Here is a 15,013-nt window from a genome sequence, read left to right on the forward strand (position 1 = left end):
TTTTTGTGTTTTGTGTGTTTTTTTAGTTTTATTTAGTTTTTTTGTGTTTTTTTTTAGTTTTTGTGTTTATTGTGTTTGTTTTGTTTTTTTTATTTTTATTTTTTTGGTTTTTTGTGTTTTTTAGGTTTTGTGTTTTTTTTTAGTTTTTTGGTTTTTTTTTAGTTTACCTACCCTCCTTTTTTTGGTGTTGAGTTTATGCATTTTTTTATATATTTTCTAGAGGAATTACCTCCTTTTTAATCTTTTTTTGGTAGAGGCCCTAAGAAGTGCCGATTTTTTATTTTTTTAGCACTCCCTACATACTTATTCATGCCTAACCCCGCCCTTTTTTTGTTTTTTTCTGATGCTGCCTACTTTTTACATTTTTTTTTTTTAGCACTACCTACATACTTATTAATGCCTAACCCCGCCCTTTTTTGTTTTTTTCTGATGCTACCTACTTTTAAATTATTTTTTTTTAGCACTCCCTACATACTTATTAATGCCTAACCTCGCCCTTTTTTTGTTTTTTTCTGATGCTACCTACTTTTTAAATTTTTTTTTTTTTGCTTTCTTTGTAGAGTTTCAGCATTGACGATCTTCCTGCAAAATAGAACAAAAAAACTGTTAAATAAACTATTCTAGTTGTAGACAACATGGATGATTTTTAGCAAGCTGTAAAATTCTGCATCTCAGTACTGGCTTTATTATAAAGTCTGTTACACAAGCTTGGAGGTCAGGATGTCACTATACAGGCATGGTCAGGTCACACAAGCTTAGAGGTCTGCATGTCACTGTACAGTCTATGCCAGGCATGGCCAGGTCACTCAAGCTTAGAGGTCAGCATGTCACTATACAGCCTATGCCAGGCATGGTCAGGTCACACAAGCTCAGAGGTCAGCGTGTCACTGTACACAGCACAGCCTATGCCAGGCATTGTCAGGTTTTACAACTCAGCATAAATAATTGAGGTTTCTCTCTTCCAAGTAAATATTGTAGAACCCATCCACACACCCTCTAATTCTGATTGTCACGGGTCACCAAGCCCATAGGAAATGCTGCAGATCACCTGCAGTAACACTGCTGCCAAACAGCTCTGATATTCCTATTGCTTAGAGGGACACTGGGGTTTCTTCAGCAACTCCCAGCCATCCACTCCCAGCAATTGCCAGCCATCCACATGGGTGTGGCCTGGCCTTGCAGAGCCATGGAAAAGCAGTATGTCTCTGCAGAGGGGCTGTATGTGCTGTATATATAGGTCAGATCAGAGGTAGGTGTGTGCGTGTGTGCGTGTGTGCGTGCGTGCGTGCGTGCGTGCGTGCGTGTGTATTTACTTACTTAGTCCTCCATCCTGCTCCAGCAGCACAGGGTCCACTTAGTTCTTCTCCAGGCTTGCTGAATCCTGTGAAAGAATAAAGGTACACATTTTAGTGGCAACCAAGCTGTCTAACTAAGCTATATTGGTCTTTCTGTTATATCTTTATTCTTGTCTCCAGAACTGACCACCTCAGACCACTGTCCTGCCTGGAATCACACTACAGATAACATGCTAGTACATGCTGTTCTCGCTCTTCCTCTGCAGCTCCTCTCTGTCAAGCTTTTCATTGGCTGCCATTAACCAGAGCAGTGGCGTAGCAATAGTAGAGGTAGAGGTTGCAGAGGTCTCGACTGCACCGGGGCCCTTAGGCCCCCCATAGGGCCATCCCTCAACCGCAGTATTAGCTCTTTATTGGTCCTGTGTTTGTAATGGTCACTTCTATAAATGCTTTGAATGGCAATAATGATTAACAAGCTGTTCCCCATCCCCTTCTTGCACCTCTGACACGGTGGTTGTCCTTGGCAGGTTTGTTACGTATAGATTGCTTGGGGGGCCTCATGTGAAACTCACACCAGGGCCCACAGCTCCTTAGCTACGCCACTGAACCAGAGGATACATTTGAAATTCAACCTAACAAGCTCTTCCACAGTCTCTCTCCCCTGTATGTCCCTCACTAGTTTCCAGATGCCACCCAACTGCAATCTCAGATCTGCACACAACCCTCTTCTGTCCTCCTCTAGAATGTCCTAATCCCATTCATGTACACAGGATTTCTCACACTCCTCACTCCTTCTCTGGAATCCGCTTCCAAAACACATCTGTTCACTTCAACCTTTGAAATCTTTAAGCACTCCCTCAAAACTGACTTTTTCTGGTTAAGCATATGCTCTAACTTAGGCCATTCCCCTTCAATCTCCTCACTACATTTAACGTAAATACACACTACCTCTAGCTATACATATTGTATTCTGCATATTGTATACTACCCAACCTCTTGTTTCCTCCCTATTCCTGTACACTAAGCTCGCAAGGGCAGTGTTCTCTCACCCTTTTGAGTCTTGGAATTTGCTATACATTTTGTTGTTACCTTTGCCACCGTAATAACTGTCTCTACCAAATATGTATTACGTACCAGTGTCTATATTTTGTGTATACTATTTGCCTGTATTATTATGTACCCCATGTGTGTTTCTTACTCTGTACAGTGCCAGGGAATCAATAATATTGTAATAATAACTCATATTTACCTTGCTACCAGGGATGCCCTGCGTGGCTCTACAGGTGGGGGCGTGGCTGCTGGAGGCGTGGCTTCTAGAGGCGTGGCTGCTGGGGTTGTCGCTGCTGCAATGCTGGAGAAAGAAAACACAGGTAAATGGAGAATGCTGTAGAAATATTTAATGGATGTAATATAGAGGTTATATGTGATGTATACAGAACATTTCCCTACATGTATAAAGGTTATCATATATCCCCCAGTGATCATATAAGCTCAGTGTTTGGGAAATTCTGGACGCTGAGCTGACAGGTAATCACCACTGATCTCTTCCAGGTGATGGAGGCCCCAGTGACTGGATCATCTCATGGCAGTTATAGGTTTAGGCAGAGCCGGATCATCCACAAGGCAATCCTAGGTAGTTGCCTAGGGCCCAGAGAAAGTCAAGGGGCCTGGTGGATGCTACCCCCCACCAAATCTTACTAAAAACACTAGGTGATCATCAGTGATGGGCAGAAACTGCTATCTTGCCTTGGGCCTCATTTCATCGTAATCCTTTTCTGGGTTTAGGTGGCCACAGAGAAAATGACTGGAGAAAAGATCAAGAACTCTGCCTGGATGCCAGTGGAGGTGATGCATCATCCAGCTATAGACACATTCTTCATACACTTACACATACCACTTAACGCCGATGGGCGTGACCGCAGCGGCAGCCCCAGGACCACCTAATGCCGATTGGCATCCAGTCCTGGAGCTGCAGTTTGCCAGGGAACACGCACGCACATGCGCGATCGTTCCCTGCCGGTTCCCAGAGAGGAGCCTGCTAGCCGTGATCACGGCTAGCAGACTGTTCAGAGCCGAAAGGGGAAAGAAATCCCCTTTGTATACATTTGTACAGCGCTGCGATCTCCTGCATCACTGTACGGGGGACTCTCAGCTGTCCCTCAGAGCGGCTCTAATGTGTGTCCTCTCATAGGCTGATGTCTGAGAGGCGGGGATGAGTGCCGATCGCCGTCCTATGGTGATCAGGACAGCACAGAGGGGAGGGAGGAAGAGGGAGGGAAAAGGCTCCCTTTTTTAATAAAAAAAAAAACAAAAACAAGGATCGCAGCAGCGATCAGAGACCTCCTACAGAGTGTCATATTAAGGACAAGAAAATGAGGTTAAATTAATTTGTGTGCTTCGTTGTAGGGCTGTGCCTCTATTGTGAAAGATGGCCTGGTCACTAGGGGGGTGTAAGCCTGTGGTCCTGAAGTGGTTTAAGGGGTCATAATTCACTACACAGGCGATGTTTCACCCCCCTCGACATGCAGCCATGGTGCTTTTTTTTCCAAGTTTGTCACAGTTCTGGCCCACCTGTGTTGCCACAGCCCTCCCCCACCTCGGCAGCTGTGGCCTGATAAGCATGGAGCGAGCCACTGTAACGCAGGAGGGGGTGGTCTCAGAGCTTTGGAAGACTTTGGAAAAATGGCTGCGGCTGTCTTGCCACTGGAGGAGGCACCTGTCTAGTGAATTATAACTGAGCAGGTGAGTTATTTATCCAGAAATCCTGGCATGCTGCACCATTAAGACAGAGCCTGACATGACAGTTACTGTCTTTTACATTGGAGGTACTCTTTATGGCCAATTCACACTATGGGGTGTATACACTGAACTGTGTTACGCAAAATGACATGTGTAAAGACTTACGCTGGATGAGTAGAGAGTATGCATTGTATGTAATGTGTTGCATTCTGCTCTGCTCATCATGTGATAAGACATTGGCCTCAATTCACTAAGATCATGCTGGAGATAATAAGGCAAGAGAAAACTTACCACCACACAGTGAGAGAGTTATCTTATCTCTTCATTCCTTAAGTTACCTCCTCTGTAGTTATTTTACCTCATCTGTAGTTAATTTACCTCCTCTGTAGTTATTTTCACACGCAGTTAATTAACAGCCTGTCTTTAACTCTAGAGTTATTTTAAGGATTGGAGAGTTAACTTAAAGACAGAAGAGTTAACTTTAGGCTTCCCTGAGGTAAAATGTTTCCTGAATACTACATGCCTTATCACCATGGTAACAACTCTAGAAGAGTTATTAAAGACAGGAGATAAGCTTAGTGAATTGAGGCCATTATGCATGTTATTCTGCTGACCTCCATTCAGTGCTACACCCCAATGTCCCCTGCCCTGCCTGTTGCTTCTGCAGTAACAGGCATGCAGAGTGCCCATGCTATCCTATTGGCCCTTTCACTGAGTGCAGGAGGAAGTATGGAGGGAAGTTACAAAACTGCTTGAAATCGATCACAATTACAATCAAGTGGCTAAATTGTGGGATCAATCTCTGCCAGATTCGGACATTATGATCGAATCTGCTGGATATCGATACCGCAAATCAAGTAATGTATGTGCACCTTTAGTGATGTCTTAGTAAATCAGGTGCATTATCTTGATGATGATGATGATGATTAGCACCTGTCTGGTATAAGCATTTGATTACCTATTGGATGACTGCTATTGATATGATTTATTTTCTATTTATGCAGCGGATTTATTGATAGATCAAATTTATTTACTGAATCATATGTGAAAGTCCGCCCACTTTACAGAATTTTACATAAAAGTCTTTTACTTAAAGAAGGATACTCACATTTCGGAAACCATTGCCAGCACATATTGTTGTAGGGCTTCGGAGAGTTCAGGTCCATTTCTATATAAGAGAAAAGAGAGGATGGATGAAGCAAACAGTAAAGGGATTGTATGGAGAGACGTTTACAAACTACTTTACTTACTCTTCCTCCTCCTGCTGATGATGGTCCTCTGGAACGTCGTCTTTTTATAAAGTAAACCATAAACTTGTGTTTTTTTAGTTTTTTGTGCTTTTAGTTTTTTGTGTATTTTTAGTTTTGTGTTTTTTTAGTCTCTACCAAATATGTATTACGTACCAGAGTCTATATTTTGTGTATACTATTTGCCTGTATTATTATGTACCCCATGTGTGTTTCTTACTCTGTACAGTGCCAGGGAATCAATAATATTGTAATAATAACTCCTATTTACCTTGCTACCAGGGATGCCCTGCGTGGCTTTGCAGGTGGGGGCGTGGCTGCTGGAGGCGTGGCTTCTGGAGGCGTGGCTGCTGGGGTTGTCGCTGCTGCAATGCTGGAGAAAGAAAACACAGGTAAATGGAGAATGCTGTAGAAATATTTAATGGATGTAATATAGATGTTATATGTGATGTATACAGAACATTTCCCTACATATATAAAGGTTATCATATATCCCCCAGTGATCATATAAGCTCAGTGTTTGGGGAATTCTGGACGCTGAGCTGACAGGTAATCACCACTGATCTCTTCCAGGTGCTTTTAGTTTTTTGTGTATTTTTAGTTTTGAGTTTTTTTCGTCTCTACCAAATATGTATTACGTACCAGAGTCTATATTTTGTGTATACTATTTGCCTGTATTATTATGTACCCCATGTGTGTTTCTTACTCTGTACAGTGCCAGGGAATCAATAATATTGTAATAATAACTCCTATTTACCTTGCTACCAGGGATGCCCTGCGTGGCTTTGCAGGTGGGGGCGTGGCTGCTGGAGGCGTGGCTTCTGGAGGCGTGGCTGCTGGGGTTGTCGCTGCTGCAATGCTGGAGAAAGAAAACACAGGTAAATGGAGAATGCTGTAGAAATATTTAATGGATGTAATATAGATGTTATATGTGATGTATACAGAACATTTCCCTACATATATAAAGGTTATCATATATCCCCCAGTGATCATATAAGCTCAGTGTTTGGGGAATTCTGGACGCTGAGCTGACAGGTAATTACCACTGATCTCTTCCAGGTGCTTTTAGTTTTTTGTGTATTTTTAGTTTTGTGTTTTTTTAGTCTCTACCAAATATGTATTACGTACCAGAGTCTATATTTTGTGTATACTATTTGCCTGTATTATTATGTACCCCATGTGTGTTTCTTACTCTGTACAGTGCCAGGGAATCAATAATATTGTAATAATAACTCCTATTTACCTTGCTACCAGGGATGCCCTGCGTGGCTTTGCAGGTGGGGGCGTGGCTTCTGGAGGCGTGGCTGCTGGGGTTGTCGCTGCTGCAATGCTGGAGAAAGAAAACACAGGTAAATGGAGAATGCTGTAGAAATATTTAATGGATGTAATATAGATGTTATATGTGATGTATACAGAACATTTCCCTACATATATAAAGGTTATCATATATCCCCCAGTGATCATATAAGCTCAGTGTTTGGGGAATTCTGGACGCTGAGCTGACAGGTAATAACCACTGATCTCTTCCAGGTGATGGAGGCCCCAGTGACTGGATCATCTCATGGCAGTTATAGGTTTAGGCAGAACCGGATCATCCACAAGGCAATCCTAGGCAGTTGCCTAGGGCCCAGAGAAAGTCAAGGGGCCTGGTGGATGCTACCCCCCACCAAATCTTACTAAAAACACTAGGTGATCATCAGTGATGGGCAGAAACTGCTATCTTGCCTTGGGCCTCATTTCATCGTAATCCTTTTCTGGGTTTAGGTGGCCACAGAGAAAATGACTGGAGAAGAGATCAAGAACTCTGCCTGGATGCCAGTGGAGGTGATGCATCATCCAGCTATAGACACATTCTTCATACACTTACACATACCACTTAACTACCTAACGCCGATGGGCGTGACCGCAGCGGCAGCCCCAGGACCACCTAATGCCGATTGGCATCCAGTCCTGGAGCTGCAGTTTGCCAGGGAACACGCACGCACATGCGCGATCGTTCCCTGCCGATTCCCAGAGAGGAGCCTGCTAGCCGCGATCACGGCTAGCAGACTGTTCAGAGCCGAAAGGGGAAAGAAATCCCCTTTGTATACATTTGTACAGCGCTGCGATCTCCTGCATCACTGTACGGGGGACACTCAGCTGTCCCTCAGAGCGGCTCTAATGTGTGTCCTCTCATAGGCTGATGTCTGAGAGGCGGGGATGAGTGCCGATCGCCGTCCTATGGTGATCAGGACGGCACAGAGGGGAGGGAGGAAGAGGGAGGGAAAAGGCTCCCTTTTTTAATGCACAAAAAAACAAAAACAAAGATCGCAGCAGCGATCAGAGACCTCCTACAGAGTGTCATATTAAGGACAAGAAAATGAGGTTAAATTAATTTGTGTGCTTCGTTGTAGGGCTGTGCCTCTATTGTGAAAGATGGCCTGGTCACTAGGGGGGTGTAAGCCTGTGGTCCTGAAGTGGTTTAAGGGGTCATAATTCACTACACAGGCGATGTTTCACCCCCCTCGACATGCAGCCATGGTGCTTTTTTTTCCAAGTTTGTCACAGTTCTGGCCCACCTGTGTTGCCACAGCCCTCCCCCACCTCGGCAGCTGTGGCCTGATAAGCATGGAGCGAGCCACTGTAACGCAGGAGGGGGTGGTCTCAGAGCTTTGGAAGACTTTGGAAAAATGGCTGCGGCTGTCTTGCCACTGGAGGAGGGACCTGTCTAGTGAATTATAACTGAGCAGGTGAGTTATTTATCCAGAAACCCTGGCATGCTGCACCATTAAGACAGAGCCTGACATGACAGTTACTGTCTTTTACATTGGAGGTACTCTTTATGGCCAATTCACACTATGGGGTGTATACACTGAACTGTGTTACGCAGAATTACATGTGTAAAGACTTACGCTGGATGAGTAGAGATTATGCATTGTATGTAATGTGTTACATTCTGCTCTGCTCATCCTGTGATAATACATTATGCATGTTATTCTGCTTACCTCCATTCAGTGCTACACCCCAATGTCCGCTGCCCTGCCTGTTGCTGCTGCAGTAACAGGCATGCAGAGTGCCCATGCTTTCCTATTGGCCCTTTCACTGAGTGCAGGAGGAAGTATGGAGGGAAGTTACATAACTGCTTGAAATCGATCACAATTACAATCAAGTGGCTAAATTGTGGGATCGATCTCTGCCAGATTCGGACATTATGATCGAATCTGCTGGATATCGATACCGCAAATCAAGTAATGTATGTGCACCTTTAGTGATGTCTTAGTAAATCAGGTGCATTATCGTGATGATGATGATGATGATGATGATTAGCACCTGTCTGGTATAAGCATTTGATTACCTATTGGATGACTGCTATTGATATTATTTATTTTCTATTTATGCAGCTGATTTATTAATAGATCAAATCTATTTACTGAATCATATGTGAAAGTCCGCCCACTTTACAGAATTTTACATAAAAGTCTTTTACTTAAAGAAGGATACTCACATTTCGGAAACCATTGCCAGCACATATTGTGGTAGGGCCTCGGAGAGTTCAGGTCCATTTCTATATAAGAGAAAAGAGAGGATGGATGAAGCAAACAGTAAAAGGATTGTATGGAGAGACGTTTACAAACTACTTTACTTACTCTTCCTCCTCCTGCTGATCAAAGGCAAGGTTCTTCTCCATGATACTCCTGCAGAGAAACATGTGACAAGAGTCAGTTACTGGACACACTCATGTTTGCTCATTTACTAACAAGACATTTATTTTCTATCACATAAGAAGCAGACGAGCAAAACCCCCAGTGCCTGATTTACTATGATTCCACATAACTGGAGATCACTGGAGAACATAAAAGATCCTATAATCCTATTATGGACTTGAATCGATTCGAATGAAAGTAGAAAATAATCTTTTTTTTTTATATTAAAAAAAATCCAAAAGAATATCCCATTTTTTCTATAAAAATCTGATCGGACATCTAACGGACTCACAGATGTATGGAGGCGGGACAGGGACTCACAGATGTATGGAGGCGGGACAGGGACTCACAGATGTATGGAGGCGGGACAGGGACTCACAGATGTATGGAGGCGGGACAGGGACTCACAGATGTATGGAGGCGGGACAGGGACTCACAGATGTATGGAGGTGGGACAGGGACTCACAGATGTATGGAGGCGGGACAGGGACTCACAGATGTATGGAGGCGGGACAGGGACTCACAGGTGTATGGAGGCGGGACAGGGACTCACAGATGTATGGAGGCGGGACAGGGACTCACAGATGTATGGAGGCGGGACAGGGACTCACAGGTGTATGGAGGCGGGACAGCGACTCACAGATGTATGGAGGCGGGACAGGGACTCACAGATGTATGGAGGCGGGACAGGGACTCACAGATGTATGGAGGTGGGACAGGGACTCACAGATGTATGGAGGCGGGACAGGGACTCACAGATGTATGGAGGCGGGACAGGGACTCACAGTTGTATGGAGGCGGGACAGGGACTCACAGATGTATGGAGGCGGGACAGGGACTCACAGATGTATGGAGGCGGGACAGGGACTCACAGGTGTATGGAGGCGGGACAGGGACTCACAGGTGTATGGAGGCGGGACAGGGACTCACAGGTGTATGGAGGCGGGACAGGGACTCACAGATGTATGGAGGCGGGACAGGGACTCACAGATGTATGGAGGCGGGACAGGGACTCACAGATGTATGGAGGCGGGACAGGGACTCACAGATGTATGGAGGCGGGACAGGGACTCACAGATGTATGGAGGCGGGACAGGGACTCACAGATGTATGGAGGCGGGACAGGGACTCACAGGTGTATGCAGGGCCGGCCCTAGACTTTTTGCCGCCTGAGGCAAGATTCGAAAAAATCGCCCCCCCCCCCCCAGCCGTGGGGAGTGCCAAGCTGGAGGGGTCGCTGGCAGAAAGGGGGTATTGGGCCTAGCGGCGGGGAGGGGGGTAGGACTCCCCCCTCCCTCGCCTGGGTCCCCCGATCTGCGCTCCTCCTCCAGCGTAAAGTACCAGGCGCAGGCAGCCAGCGTGCATATCATTAAGAGGCAGCGGGCGGGGGAATCACTCACCTCTTCCGCGTTCCATCGTGCGCTCCACTGACGTCACTTCCTGCAAGGCCGTCCACTTACAATACAGTGGGCGGCGTTGCCGGAAGTGACGTCAGTGGAGCACGCGATGGAACGCGGAAGAGGTGAGTGATTCCCCCGCCCGTTGCCTCTTCGTCATATGCACGCTGGCTGCCTGGTACTTTACGCTGGAGGAGGAGCGCAGATCGGGGGACCCAGGCGAGGGAGGGGGGGGTCCGACCCCCCTCCCCGCCGCTAGGCCCAATACCCCCTTTCTGCCAGCTACCCCTCCAGCTCGGCGGGCGGCCCCAGCGTCCATGCAGAGGCGGGTGCCGCCCCCCCAGATTTGCCGCCTGAGGCAAATGTTTCACCCCGCCTCATGAGCGGGCCGGCCCTGGGTGTATGGAGGCGGGCAGGGACTCACAGATGTATGGAGGCGGGCAGGGACTCACAGATGTATGGAGGCGGGCAGGGACTCACAGATGTATGGAGGTGGGACAGGGACTGACAGATGTATGCAGGCGGGACAGGGACTCACAGATGTATGGAGGCGGGCAGGGACTCACAGATGTATGGAGGTGGGACAGGGACTGACAGATGTATGCAGGCGGGACAGGGACTCACAGATGTATGGAGGCGGGACAGGGACTCACAGATGTATGAAGACGGGACAGGGACTCACAGATGTATGGAGGCGGGACAGGGACTGACAGATGTATGGAGGTGGGACAGGGACTCACAGATGTATGGAGGTGGGACAGGGACTGACAGATGTATGGAGGCTGGACAGGGACTCAAAGATGTATGGAGGCTGGACAGGGACTCACAGATGTACACAGCGGTGATATATTTACCTACCACGATCCTGCGTATCCGTTGTACTGCACAGACGCAAAGGACTTGCGCCTGCGCAGTAGAGCGGATACGATTGGGTTCGGTTATTTCCACCTTACCTGAATGAAGAGCCGCTAGTGTGCCTGCGCAGAATTGCGGTAGGTAAATATTTACCTCGCCGCACTTTGGGGAGTCCTGGCGCTTGAACAGAGGGATGGAGGAGCATGGGAGAATCCTTGTCAGGATCCCCCTCCCGAGGTAAGTATCCCCCAGAGGGTTTTTTTTTTCAGTTACAGATTCTCTTTAAAGGGCTGTTTGGGGAACAGCGGTATATACATACAGGGGGCCCCACATATGCAGACTTGTTTTTTATTGATGTCATTTTAATCTAAGAGCTATAAATAAAGAAATTTGAACCTTTGACGGTGCGGACCTTCGGTGATTATTGCAGTCGATACATGAACATTAATAATAATTATAAATATTACAACTATTTGCTACAAAACATAATAAGCTTCAATTCCCAGTGTTGCCAGCAGGGGGAGGCAGCTAACCAGAACAGATCCAAGTATGCAGCAGTATTACTATACAATAGTCAACCATTATTATTATTATTACTCTTTTTGTATTGATGAAGCACTGACATATACTTTATAGATAACTAGCAGACGCAGACCCAGACCCATTTAAAAACGGGCTTTAGAGTCTGTGTTTTTCGCCGCTGCCCGCACGCGCGCACACCCGCCTGTCTCCTTGGCCCCGTCCTCCTGTCGCTGTGAGGCTGGGTCCGTGCTGCGCACATGCGTAGTAGCAAAAAGCACGGACCCAGCTACGCAGGGACAGTTGCCTATTATTATATAGGATATGATTATACCAGAAACTGTCCCTCAATGAAGCTCACAATCTAATCACTGACATATTTACAATCAGATTTCACTACTGAAAAAAAAAACCTGATCAGTGTGACTGGCTGGAAGAAACCCATTCTACAATAGTCAGCTTGGTGTAATTGCCTTCTTAAAACAGAAGGAAATTTGCAATAATTCAGTTATAAATGAACATTTGTGGTTACCCACAATGCACTACTACTAAATATGCAAATTATCCCTTTTCACCCTTGTTAAGCCAAGCAAGCATCCAGAACCGCTTGGTGTATAGCAAGCCTATAGCTTTAAGTTTTACACAGCCATATCAAACCCACAAGTAGACATCCTATTTCGGACTTTTGGTCCTCATCAGTACATAGTAGAGATTGATAAGGCTGTATGAAATAGGGCTTGGACGAGTACAACAGAGTAACCAAGCAGCTCAGGGTGACCCAAACTACTAGGAATGTATAGGGGGATAAAAGGAACCAAAAAGCCCTTCTACTAAAAAAGCAAAGCTTGGTGTAATTGCCTTCTTAAAACAGAAGGAAATTTGCAATAATTCAGTTTAAATGAACATTTGTGGTTACCCACAATGCACTACTACTAAATATGCAAATTATCCCTTTTCGCCCTTGTTAAGCCAAGCAAGCATCCAGAACCGCTGGTGTATAGCAAGCCTATAGCTTTAAGTTTAAAAAAAACAACAACATTTATATCGAACTTTTCTCCTGGCGGACTCAAAGCGCCAGAGCAGCAGCCACTAGGACGCGCTCTATAGGCAGTAGCAGTGTTATGCTGGGTACACACTATGAGATTTTCTGGTCGATTTACTGTCAGATCGATTATTTCCAACATTTGCTTTCCGATTGTTTTCCGATCAGGTTCCCATTAAAGTGCACGGAAATCGATCTAAAAGCACATCAAACATGTTGGAAATAATCGGTCTGACAGTAAATCGACCAGAAAATCTCATAGTGTGTACCCAGCATTAGGGAGACTTGCCTAAGGTCTCCTACTGAATAAGTGCTGGCTTACTGAACAGGCAGAGCCAAGAATCAAACCCTGGTCTCCTGCGTCAGAGGCAGAGCCCTTAACCATTACACCATCCAGCCACAGCCATTTCACACCCACATGTAGACAGCCTGTTTCTGACCCCTGCCCTAAAGTCTGTAATATAGATGGAGCCTCTGTGGAACCAGAAGGCTCAGCATGTCCTACATTTCAGGTCATGCTGAGGAGTTGCAGGTTTATTGCTCAAACATACATGAATGTTCTATGTAACACTGCAAGCCTCAGTCTGGTCTAAGAGGACATGCTGGCTGGCCCTTGTGATTCCAGGGGCTTGGTGTATCCATAGCAAGGGTTAATAAAGAAGGAAGGAGGAGGAAGATATCTGCAGGGGTAGAGCGTGCTGTGCTAACAGCCTGAGGTCACGGCTTGGCCGGACAGAAGCTCCCGGCTGTCTGTGCACGTGCGTAGTCGTACCAGCAGCATCTCCCGGCAGCCTAGCTTTCCCCTATCTCTGCAGATACAGAGTGCGGCTGAGGCATGCTGGGAGTTGTAGTTCAGACCCTGGCAGGCAGTGCTGGGATCAGGAGGAAGATATCTGCAGGGAGAGAGCGTGCTGTGCGAACAAACTGAGCTCCCGGCTGTCTGTGCACGTGTGTCCCAGCAGCATCTCCCGGCAGCCTAGCTTTCCCCTATCTTTCAGCCAGGCAGAAAGTCATTATTAGCCGGTCACTCGCCTAGCCTACTATTGCTGCTGCACTTCAGAGGCGGGAGAGGGACGCGGGGCGGGGACTCAGGGCGGGGCGGGGACGCGGACTCAGGGCGGGGCGGGACTCTGCCGGGTCTCACACTCGCATTGGTGTCGGGAAAAGGGGTGGAGGTGGAGAATGTCGCTCGGCTACACAGCTCTGTCTGTATACACTACAGTTGGGAGACACACACTGCCCTAGAATGTAGGCGGGGAACATAGAGGCGGGATTACATACCAGAAATGTCCGTCCTTTTCGAAGCTCGGAAGCGAAGTGGGCGGGGTTAAGTCCTGCGCAAGCTAGGACTTAACCCCGCCCACTTCGCCGCGAGATAGTGACACGATACTACCCAGAGAGTGCTGAGAGATGGGAAGTTCGGATCTTTTCAATGATCCGGATGATTCGAATCGGATCATTGAAAAGATCCGGATCTTTGATCCGAATCTCGGATCATTTTACTACCGAAGCATTCGGGGTGAGATGACTAGCAGGACAGGTCTTTCCCTGCTGTGGACAGGAGAAGGGGAGGGGGGTGGACACACAGAGAGAAGGGGAGAAGATGGACAGAGGGCAGGGAGTGGACAGAGAAGGGAGGAGGGACGAGCAGAGAGCAGAAATGTTTGTGCACACAATACCCACATGCTGCAACCATATGCTTTACATGTATTTATTTCACCTATATGCTCATCTGTGTACTTTCCATGCAAACGTCACACAGTGAAGGAAAGCATTCCCAGAAGATAAGTGCAGCTGTTTAGTGCCGAGTGGAGGAGGATTATTTTGCCCTGCAATCACAGTGCCTGCAAAGTTACTGAGCTGTGCTGAGCCAAAAGCTTCAAATGTGATCACTGTGCAGCACTACGGAACAGCCAGCCTATAATGGGCAGCACATTATAGCCAGTATGTGTGCTCTACACATATCTGGCAGTGGCACCCATGTCCCCTCTCTCTTATCTACCTGCTGTCCCTACAAGGCTGCCTCCCATCCAACAGAGCGATACATCTCAGCTCTACTTCCAGGACCCCGCTGCCCGCTGAGAGGGGGCGTGTCGCTCCTGGCCCCGCCCCTTTCGCGATCCGAATCGTTCATTTTGATGATTCGGATGATCGACTCATTAAATAGATTCGGATCAAAGATCCGAATCGTTCATGATCCGGACAACACTATGAGGCACGCTGGGAGTTGTAGTCC

General features: G+C 46.8%; 1 protein-coding gene across 1 annotated transcript; it reads right to left on the reverse strand.

Annotated features, from left to right (window-relative positions):
• Positions 1-121: 121 nt before the first annotated feature.
• LOC137545995 (transmembrane protease serine 13-like) lies at positions 122-14,079 on the reverse strand. The gene is made up of 10 exons (XM_068267874.1): positions 14,059-14,079; positions 8,908-8,955; positions 8,766-8,825; positions 6,525-6,611; positions 6,039-6,140; positions 5,553-5,654; positions 5,143-5,202; positions 2,545-2,646; positions 1,318-1,381; positions 122-582 (listed from the first exon to the last, which is right to left on the reverse strand). The coding sequence occupies exons 2-9, from the start codon at positions 8,946-8,948 to the stop codon at positions 1,318-1,320; spliced, it is 618 nt and encodes a 205-aa protein (XP_068123975.1). The 5' UTR covers positions 8,949-8,955; positions 14,059-14,079; the 3' UTR covers positions 122-582.
• Positions 14,080-15,013: the final 934 nt, after the last annotated feature.

This window comes from Hyperolius riggenbachi, chromosome 1, assembly GCF_040937935.1.
Source record: "Hyperolius riggenbachi isolate aHypRig1 chromosome 1, aHypRig1.pri, whole genome shotgun sequence".
NCBI classification, from domain to species: domain Eukaryota; kingdom Metazoa; phylum Chordata; class Amphibia; order Anura; family Hyperoliidae; genus Hyperolius; species Hyperolius riggenbachi.